The sequence below is a fragment of the Aristolochia californica genome, unplaced genomic scaffold (genome assembly GCF_029961685.1).
Source record: "Aristolochia californica isolate CCGP_79_NKW_82.1479 unplaced genomic scaffold, dmAriCali1.0.hap1 SCAF_7, whole genome shotgun sequence".
In the NCBI taxonomy this organism is placed as follows: Eukaryota; Viridiplantae; Streptophyta; class Magnoliopsida; order Piperales; family Aristolochiaceae; genus Aristolochia; species Aristolochia californica.
In genome coordinates this window covers 7,917,591-7,928,221 of record NW_027182268.1, presented here as the reverse complement: position 1 = coordinate 7,928,221, position 10,631 = coordinate 7,917,591, and the positions used below count along the sequence as shown (strand labels likewise).

At 39.5% G+C, this 10,631-nt stretch overlaps 1 protein-coding gene across 1 annotated transcript; it reads right to left on the bottom strand.

Moving 5' to 3' along the window:
• Positions 1-877: 877 nt before the first annotated feature.
• LOC137937571 (probable hexosyltransferase MUCI70) lies at positions 878-10,411 on the bottom strand. The gene is made up of 9 exons (XM_068782656.1): positions 10,049-10,411; positions 9,633-9,859; positions 9,194-9,256; positions 8,305-8,660; positions 2,390-2,601; positions 1,758-2,014; positions 1,448-1,626; positions 1,162-1,281; positions 878-1,072 (listed from the first exon to the last, which is right to left on the bottom strand). Exons 2-8 carry the CDS (start codon positions 9,856-9,858, stop codon positions 1,201-1,203), a joined length of 1,374 nt encoding a protein of 457 aa, XP_068638757.1. The 5' UTR covers position 9,859; positions 10,049-10,411; the 3' UTR covers positions 878-1,072; positions 1,162-1,200.
• Positions 10,412-10,631: the final 220 nt, after the last annotated feature.

The window sequence follows — 10,631 nt, the reverse complement described above, 5'->3', positions numbered from 1 at the left end:
GCGGGGCGGCCCATTTCAGTACTCTATGGAAGTAATGTAGCCTGTTCTACGTATGGGCCATTAAGCAAAATCATTCAGCTTCTGTACAACAGATTGTGAAAGATTTTCCGTGCGATTAAAATAATAGATTCCCTCCAAGTGGTAAAAAGCGTAAAAAAGTTAAAACACAAAAATTCTTTGCTTCTATTTAAGTTTGTAGTCTCAGTTACGAAGTTGTTCTCATTGAGTACGCACAGTCTCGGCATTTGTGATAAGACGGAATCAGGATTGTTCATTCATGCATCTCATACAGAGACCTGGCTAAGAAAACCTTAGTCTTTTCCTTTGTGCAAGTACCAAATCTGGAAATGTCTTGAGACTTGGAGAGGACAGAAAAGAGAAGGAATTGAGAGAACTAACCCAGACTATCTGAGCCTGCAAGAAGCTTTCATCCGTGTTCTTTTCTAATGGCGTCCCGTGGGTTCAAAGCACGTAGGTTAAAGCGGATATCCTTCGGGCAACAAAAAAACGGGGAAGAAATATGGAAAATAAACAGATGTTGGATGCGTCAGTCTCACAGTGAACTAACCCAGATGTTGGCAAAGGCAGAATTAAACAGATAACAGAAAGGGCAGAGGTCTCATTGCAGCCTCCTATGGCAACAGACAACAGTCTGGATAATGGATGTTTCATTCCGCTGTCACAATTAAATAGAAAAGAAGCAGACGGAAAATCAATGCAAAGTTTCACTACTATACAACAATTTCAAAAAAGGGGTGACAAGTACCCTTTCCTCACTTCATTTCACTTAAATCTGCTTTTTCAATTCCACACCAACCGCAGTCCGGTGTCAAACGAATATAGTAAAAATAAATGACAGAAGGTAATTGGGCCTAACTTTTAGTTTTCAGGTCAAAATTGTAGCCAAAAATGGCTTTAAATTCCTAGAGAATAGGACTTGAAGTAAACAAGTAAATGAATGAGAATGATACAAAAGAAAAATAAAGAAGATAAACTCATGAGTGCACAATGAACAATTGCCGCATCTTGTGAATGTGGACACTTGAGCTATTAGTTGGGAGTACTGAAAGCCCTGCAGATATAGAGATACTCACAACAAAATATAGCTTGCCAGCTTGTTCAAAGGATAAAAATATATAACTAGTGAGAATAGTGACCCACCCATGCCTCTGTTAAAAAATGTCAGAAATCTTCTGGTAATCAGAGAGTAGCAGAAGCTGGACGAGGGGGCACCTCGATCCTATGGTGGAACAATTTTGCTAGAGCTCTACGTTCACAATCCTGTACAAGGCCATAACAGAACAGAAACCTCTCCTCATTTCCTCGAGATTCAAGATTCAAAACTGTTATTATAAATTTATTCTAGCTAAAACCACTCTAATTAATCACTTGTGAAATTTATTCATAAAAACAAGATGTCCATGAATCTGAGGTAGAATACACGAACCTGAAACATATTGAGAAAGAATGGTTTCCCAGGATTTGTTCTCCTTAGTTTCAAGAAAGTATAAGCAAAACTCAGTTGATCTCTTGAAGTGAAACGATCAACTTCATTGAACCAAAGACAAGAAAACAGATTTGACATAGGTGTGTGGGCCCTCAAAATAAAAGAACCTTCTGGTACATCTGCAGAGAAAAAGTACCACTTTCACAGAGAAGGAAGAGAATGTAGGAAAAAACAGAGTATGAAAGCACAAGAGAACAGAAGCAAACAAAATCGAAAAGGAACATTAAGAAAGATGGCAATGTTAACGTACAACTTGGAAGAGGAGAATTCACGTCTGAGAAATTAAATTTTGTGAGACCGTCCAATTGATAAAATTGGAACTGTTCATCTATGGCCGAGTGATTGTACTTGTTTAAATGCTTATTCTGTAGCACCTCCTCCCAGACACAGTGACGGTCATAATGATTTGAAATGGCGTACTCTGATCCCTTTCGCCACAAGAAGTATTCCAGTATCAGCATTGGATCGGTATTAAGGCGCATTTTGCTATCAATCCAAATAGAATACCTGATATAAAGAGAATGAAAAGACACTTGTACAAATTAAAAATAAATCAATAAAAAGTGAATTTACAACAAAAGGTCATATGAAGGGCTAGGACCATTCAAACTTTAGTGATAAGCTGGTGGTCTTTTGAGCTGGCTAGACTGGATCAACAATTAGAAAGTTTCTACTGTATCATTTGAAGCACATCTCACAATCATTTTGCAGGTCATGGCCATGGACTATTTTCCTGTAATCTATGCTTGCTTACTTAAATGAAAATGTTTACATATTGAGGCAATCAAATTCTTGATTAGAAAGCATCAATAAACTAAAGTCTACAGAGATGAGAGATTAGAAAGCATCAATAAACTGAAGTCAACAGAGATGAGAGATTACCTCGCAGATGGGAAAAGTCGGTGTGACAAAAATTTTGGTACTTTTCCTGTTTTCCGCATGTCAGCATATGGTAAGTTTCTCACAACAACAATTCTCCATAAACCAATATATCCTCTGTCATCAAGAACTTGTCCCTCTGAAGACAACGTTTCTATTGTTCTCTCATCCACAAACATAACAAAACAAACATCCCTCTGAGAATATTGACTAATCTGCACGAAGAAAGAATCAATGACTTCCTTGGGGAAAACTAAATATTGTAAACTACAACCATGTTTTTCTCCAATTTTTTACAGAACAAATAGTTAACAATATAATGCCAGAAAAGATATAAAATTCAGGAGATGGTGTGATGCGACAGCACCAACCAGCCAAAAATATCCTTGATTAGTCCTGTCCAACATGGACAGTGTGTTTTTAGTGACACTTCAATACACATCTGTCCATTTGGGGCATTTGATGGCCAATTGTATGGAATTTAAAGTCTTTTCCTATGAACATATAGCATTCATCTGTAACTAGAAGGTCTGTGGGCCTTCACTGACCCTGCCTGTTCCCTTATGCTATCTATAGAAATGACAGAGAAGCCCATTTCCACTCTCCTGGGTCCTGTTGATGAGGAGTGAATCAGTATTCAAAGAGGCGGTACCTGAAAGCTGTGATCTCTACCCTGCATCTGTCAATAGAGATGAACTAGCCTTTGATAAACTGGACAACAAGGCAATGCCTCATATCTATGGGTCTCCTTCTAGATATAATTCTATCACCTCCTCAACCTCACCATCACCGCTGCCTTCTTCATTCTCAAAGGTGGACCAACAACTCAGTAAACACTTTGGCTAGGGAAAGAGTCACTCAACAACACCTCATAGTCAGCACCTCCTTCCCTATTTAGTATTTTCTTTTTTATGCATTTGGGCTTCTTTTCTTTTCATGTAATCTCTTGCTTGTACTTCCTCTCTTGGGAGCTTCATTTTATAGAAGCCTCTCTTCTCATAGTCATTAGAAAAAAACAAAAATAAAAATAAAAATGAGTATGGAGAAGGTCATTATAGGATAAACCCAAGAAACAAGCCAACTAGGCTTTGGTAGACATCTCCATATATGTTGAGCAAAAAGCTTCAGTGACAAAGGGTTGCATGAATGAAGAGTGAAGCAACACAACCTGATGTTGAAGAATTAGCTCAGCAATATCTAGAAACATGAGATCATCTCAAGATCACTCATGTTGACTCTTGAATTTATGGAAAAAAAAAATACTTCATTAACTTATTGTAATCAGAGTACATAAACCTCTATTTATAATAGAGGAAGGTAGTAGAGTCCAATTACAATTAAACTACCTTTGTCCCAATTACACCCAAACTCTAACACTTAAATATAAGTCCTAGCATAATTAAATAACCCAATATAAATAAAAGACTAACATGACTAAAACACCTTTAAACTGAAACTCTTCTGTGAGACCTGTTTTCATAATAATTTTGGCTCTGTTAGACTTCTTATTGTGTAAGACTCCTCACGTGATCATGATGGGTCCCACCAGCTCGTGTGATTATGGTGGGTCCATATCTTATGGGTTTGGGCCCATCTTCTAACACACTTGGATATGTGGGTCTTCCTTGGTCGTGCGGGTTTGGGCCATCTTCCAACACTCCCCCTCAAGTTGGGGGTGAGAGAACATCATGAACTTTCAGCTTGCTGCAAATGATATATAAGATCTTCTCGTATAAAATAGTAATCATCCATATCTTCCAACACGCCCCTTCACGCCAGTGCTCTCTTCCATGAGGCCCGGCTGGCATAAGTGAGAGTAAAATCACTCCAAGCCGTATGCAATCGCTCCATACTCCAGTCATAACTCATGCTGGATGTAGGGCACACCGCAAGTAGTGGCTATACGCAGTGGTCAGAAGTATAGTAAAACCCCTCCATCATCGTATCCCTCCACAGGACAACAACTCTCAAGTGGTAGGAGTAATAAGTGCCAATTAAGGGGGTAACGGGTAACATAGATGTAGTAATAAGCTCCTCCATCACGGTGTTCCAACCCGAGCATCGACTCTCATAGGTAGAAATGGGTGATAAGTGGGTAATGCCTGTCATTCTCAAGACGGCGATAAAAGACCCACGGGTATATATATAAAAAAGTCTCAATGGACTTAAAACATCCATATGTATATATGTATGGACTTAAACTCTCAACCGAAGCAACACGCAAAAGGTTGGCCCAAAGAGGTATGTGAGAATCAAATAAAGGATGGTAGGAGTAACGTTGTCAAATATGGGTAAAGAGGAAGATAGGATGCTGAGGCCACCACTTCTTTAACAATAATGTCTCATCCAAAGAGACACAATAGCTGCAGCTGAAATGGGTTTGGGCCCATATAACACGAACCAAAATAATAAAAATCCTTGTAAAAGGACCCATGAAATAATCCGATGCAAGTATTTGCACCAAATACTATGTTAACCAAGGAATATGTTGTGAATACCTCAAAATAATAATCCAGCCGGAGAAAAAGTACCGAGTCTCGCCGAGTCAAATAGTAGACCAATATAGCCGAGTCGTGGAAGAAATGTGTAAAACTTGGGACCTTAACACGTATACCGAGGCAAAAACATAAGTGGCCCGAGTTAGGTTTACTGGGTTGAGTTGACTCGGACCAAGTTGACTCAGCATAACAGAAGCAACCTCGGTTCGGCAGGTTCGCTGGATTAACTCGGCCCGGTCCAGGTTGGGGTTAATCGGCGCTGGATCAAATTTTTCCTAACTTAGGGAAATATAATTCAGCTACAGTAAATCTTCTTCCCTGACACCAAAGCTATAATGGACACATTGGAAACAACCTTCATCTAGAAACGAAAACTCAGTGGTGCTGGTGATTGCTGAGCACAATGGAGAACAGAGTCGTCTTCCAGAAACAGCAACAAGATGGCGGAGAGATAATTCAGCCCAGCTTGGTATGAAAGGCCTAGCGAAGAACAACAACTTCCGAAAAACAGCAACGAAGAACCTTCCAAGCAGAGATGACAACCAACCCGGCAAACCAAAGAACAAAAACGAAAAGATACTCCCGAAAGCTCGACGGATTTAATAAAAGAGAGTCTTCTTCTTCCCCACGACGCCGAACAGAGGCAGATTAAACTTTCTTTCTCCCCCGCAGCGGAAGCTATAATGGACAACAACTCAGTAACTCAATGGAGGCTGGGGTGGTCGTCCCTTGCGACACCAACAGAGCTGTGGATGAACAGAAAAACAGCGTCAACATCTTCCAGTGCGATGCTAGCATAACCAAATAAGCAGTAGCAAGACCAAGATCAAAATTCTGGAAATCAAGCGGCAATAAATCAGCAGCAACGACACGATGACAGCAAGACCAGCAGAAGAGATATCTTCCGGATTAACAACAGTAATATCCTGGAGAAACAGCAGCGAAATAACAGCGAAAGAGACTTTCTGATCGATGATAAAATCTCGTCAGCGGAAGAAAAACGATAAACAGAGATGGCCAGATCTGACAGTTATAATAGTGGAGATGGCAATAAATCTTGCCATAATGCCAGGATGATTAATCCACTCCCAGCAAGTAGAACCAGAAACTGGAAACAGGACTCGACAGAGTCTCACAGCAAGGTCGTCTTCTTCGGCAAGAAGAGTAACTGCAGTTGTCTTCGAATACGGTGACGGTGAACTTTCAGACGGTCAACCACTGCTTGTAGCCTGTATGTGCAGCAAGTCGACTGAACAGAGTAAGTCAGCAAAGCTATATGACTTCTGACGGTTAGCAATGGCAATGAGCAAGTTGGCCAAACAAAGCGGGAGAGCAACTTCAGAGACAGAGAGGGATCGTCGCGGTCGGCGGTCATGAACTAGAAACTCCCGGAAATAGAATAGCAGCATAGAGGTGAAAACGTAAAGCAAATAACGGGTATAGGGACTGAAAAAAGATAAATACAAACCGAAACTGCTAGAGATAATATATCAGAAAAGGATCACATTATCTTTGTGGGTTGACCGAGTCAACTCACAGAACTTGCTCTGATACCATGTTGAATTTATGGAAAAGAGAAATACTCCATTGACTTATTGTAATCAGAGTACACGAACCTCTATTTATAATAGAAGAAGGTAGTAGAGTCCAATTACAATTAAACTACTTTTGTCCCAATAACACTGTTAAGCACCTAGCCAATACTACCCAAAAGACCGGCCTATTAGGAGTGGAAGACATAGGTACTTAACCCAGGACCATAACAGTACACCCCTCCCTCCCGAGCCAACGACCACGACGGCCTTAACACAGCAACAGGGACCGGGTCAGAAGCCTATCCCTTATGGCGCCCCGCCATGGGCGTGCGGTCCACCTGCGCACATGGGGACTCGAAATCGGGACGTAGCGCTTGCTCTGATACCAAATGTTAAACACCTAACCAATACTACCCAAAAGACCGGCCTATTAGGAGCGGAAGACATAAGTACTTAACCCAAGACCATAACATACACCCAAACTCTAACAGTTAAAGATAAGTCCTAACATAATAAAATAACCCAATATAAATAGAAGACTAACATGACTAAAACACTTTTAAACTGAAACTCTTCTGTGAGACCTGCTTCCATAATAATTTTGGCTCTGTTAGACTTCTTATTGTGTAAGACTTCTCACGTGATCATGATGGGTCCCACCAGCTCGTGTGATCATAGTGGATCCATATCTTATGGGCATGGGCCCATCTTCCAATACACTTGGATATGTGGGCCTTCCTTGATCGTGTGGGCTTAGGCCCATCTTCCAACAAAAAGGAAAGAAAGGAGGAAGCAAGGCTAGAGTTAATGAGAGTTGAATTTCCTGCTTTAGTCTCTAGTTTCTAAAACAGAATGCCTCAATTTGTGGTAATTAGCTGTTTTAGTGGAACATCTCAACAAGAAAACCATAACTATAGTTTGTCGTTCTAGCTAAAAGTTTTATCTTTGATGCCTAAAACTGGTAACTCTTGTACTTTTAGAAATTATATCCTGTTAGAATAGGGCTTATGCAGCAAGCTCGACTCCTTGTACTTCTTACAATTACCTAGACTAAGCCAGAAAAAATAATTATCTAAATTGACCAATCTAAATGCCTTAAAAGGGGAAGCATCTTTTCATTATTCCACATGATCCTGATTTACTTACATGCTGGGTACAATTTTTTTGCTAGTTTTTTTTTCTTTATGTACTATGTTCCTTAACAGCTGCAGAAACCCTACTTCTGGTCCAAGTTTTACCCATCAACCTTGATTGTAACCTTTTTATGGTTTGCCTAGGCTACCCATTTTTAGGAGAAGACTTTCAACTTGATCATCCTTTGATTAAACCACTGTACTGCATCAGAAAAGTAAGAAATATATGATTTCACCTTGCTTTGAAGATGCAACTTCTAAGGCAATACAAATAATAAGCTTGAATGTTATTTACTAGAAATGACTTTAACTTATGACCTTTCACTGAATACCGAAAAATGAGGTCCTCAGTGGAACATGAGCTAAAAAACATAATTAAGGTGATAGAAATGACTTAGCTGTTTGTGAGTTCTAGCAATTTTAATAAAAAACAACCATGAAATAAATAAATGATTACAAGGTATATATCTAAAACTAGGATGCCTTGAAAATGGAATCCAAAAACTATTAATACAACAGTTCCATTCAATTTTCTCAAGCATGAGATTATATGGACATAATTTTACAGTAATAATAGTACCTTGCAAGATAGTAATTTCAAAAAAAATTAGGCCAAAGGTGAACAAAAATAAATAGATATTTTAGGCAGCTCAATTCTGAATCCGGTAAACCTTTTAAAATCATTTAAAATCAAATGTTGTCAGTAATGAAGGTAAGATAGTAACCAAATGTAGCAGGAATATTATGCATACTTTTTTTCGTGTTGGCCTCCTCAAAAAATCAGAGCTCCCAAAAATGCAAGAAGAAACAACAATGCGGCAAGTATGCATGTAATGCTTGTCATGTTCAGATAAGTCAAATCCAGTGCTTGGAGATTCCTCTGTTCCTTGTACGAAGCCACAGTGAATTGCTTGGTCTCGCGCGTAGAATGAGTTTTCTCTCTCTTCAAGTGTCTGATGCCCGCCAAATCTTGGTTCAAATAAATCATCACCATAAAATCTCTTCTCCTTAATGATGTATTGTGTGGAAAACTGAGTGAAATTTGTGAACACTTTTGGCTCGGAGAGACCTTCAACTGACTCTGCCAAGTCAACCTCACAAGGGACATCTAAAGTATCATGCAAGAACACGGAGTATGTAGGTAAAACATTCATCGGATTAATATTCTAACTCAAATTGCAAGACACATGGAGCTCCCAATTTAAATAAACTGAAAAAAAAACAGTATTCATTGAAAAGAACAGTATTATTTGCAACAAGTTTTTGGGAAATGAAACCTTAAGATGTGTTTGACAAAACTATTGTTAAAGTTCAGTCAAAGAGCCACCACGAGAATGATGAAGCATGAACAGCTTCTAAGCTTGAAGTGCACATATGATTGTTAAACAGGTCGAGAAGGTTTCCTTAATGAATTAGTTCATTTAAGCCCCCAAAGCTAGACGCCCTTCAAATCAATATTTACCTATTAGTGGATGTCTGGCACCAAAAATGCTGATACAGAATGCAAGAATATCAACGAAGTATTATAACCAGAGGCCAACAGCATAGATTTAAACCATTCCTACAACTTCAGAATACAGATGTATAACATTGACAAATCACCAAGTCAAAAAGAAAAAGAGCAAAAGAAACCACTCTTACGACGTTTCCGGTGCTTGTTCTTTGAAGATCTCTGAATCTCTGGCCCCACTCCACGCTTTGAACCTGATTTGAAATATTATTATTACTCATTTCAAAAAAAAATTATTATTACTCTCACATCAGAGTAGTTGCCACTAGAGTCAAAGTAAAAAAAAAAAACATAACAGATTTCATGATTTGCGTACACATATGGAGAGATTAATGAAATTATTCAGACTAAATTTAATAATCCAGATGATCATCTCAAAAGTTCTTAATTTGGCAGATCCACCATGGCTAAATAATTAGCCAAATCAATAAGTTTACATGCTTTTCAACTGTCTTGACTGAATTACCATGACAACACTAACTGACTCCGTGCTCTTACGATCTGAACCCAGATGAAGTTGACGAGGGGAAATGAACACAAATAACAAGGCAACCACTTCTTTCGACTCACCATGAAAAGGCAATTTCACGTGGAAAGTAGATGAATACATAAAAAACATCAGGGCAATCATGAAAATCCAAAACACACGTTTCCGCCTAATGACCAGAATAAATCTCTTTCCTCGGCGAAATCTTGAACCATAGTCATTCCGGTCCTGAGATCTACCAGCTCCCCATAAAGTGTCTTTTTTTTCCAGAAGCAGCTCGCCTCCATGCCTGTAGAAAGCCATGGGCATACTTGGAGAACCAAATCATGAAAATTTCATTCTCGGTCAGCCGTCACCTTTGGATAACAAGTATCTCAATATGAACAACCAAATATCAAATACATTGAACAAAATTCACCGAAGGAAGCCCAAGAAATGATTCAGGAGCCATTAAGGGTCAAAATTTCCGCATTTATGCTAGAATCATCCAGATTCGTACTTGTTCACGTCTGATTGTCACCGAAAGGATTCAGATCTGCATTTAGTCCGGAAGCACAAGAGAGAGACTTCCCGTAGAAGATTTGAATGCAATTGATACAAGAAAAGCGAAATATCACTTTCGGTGGAGTTCAGATCAGGCGCGAGCCTCGATCCCAGCTCCGAGCTCCTTTAGTTGCGACGATTCGTGGCAAAGCTCGCCAAAGAAGTGATTCGCACACCGAATACAGAACGAGGATCAAAGCGCGTTCGAGGCGATTTCGAAGCTAGAAGCCTGTCGCAAACATTCGAATTTGGCGGTTTCAAATGTCTATTGCTCGGCTTCGTCTCCGGAATGTACTCGGTAGGAGCAGCATAACTGCTCACAGCCAATGACCTCGCTGAAGGGAAATGACACTCATGGTAGCACATTTAAAGGGGTTTCGCCGTTTTGGAACGTGGGCGTCTCGGGTTACTGAAACGTCTCGCCCACCCAAAATTCCGCATCGGGTGTACTCTCTCGTATTTTTTCTCCAAAAAATGATTATTCATCGAATTTTCCTCCTATTGAAAAAAAAAATCCCTTTGAAGGGTTTTTTATCGAA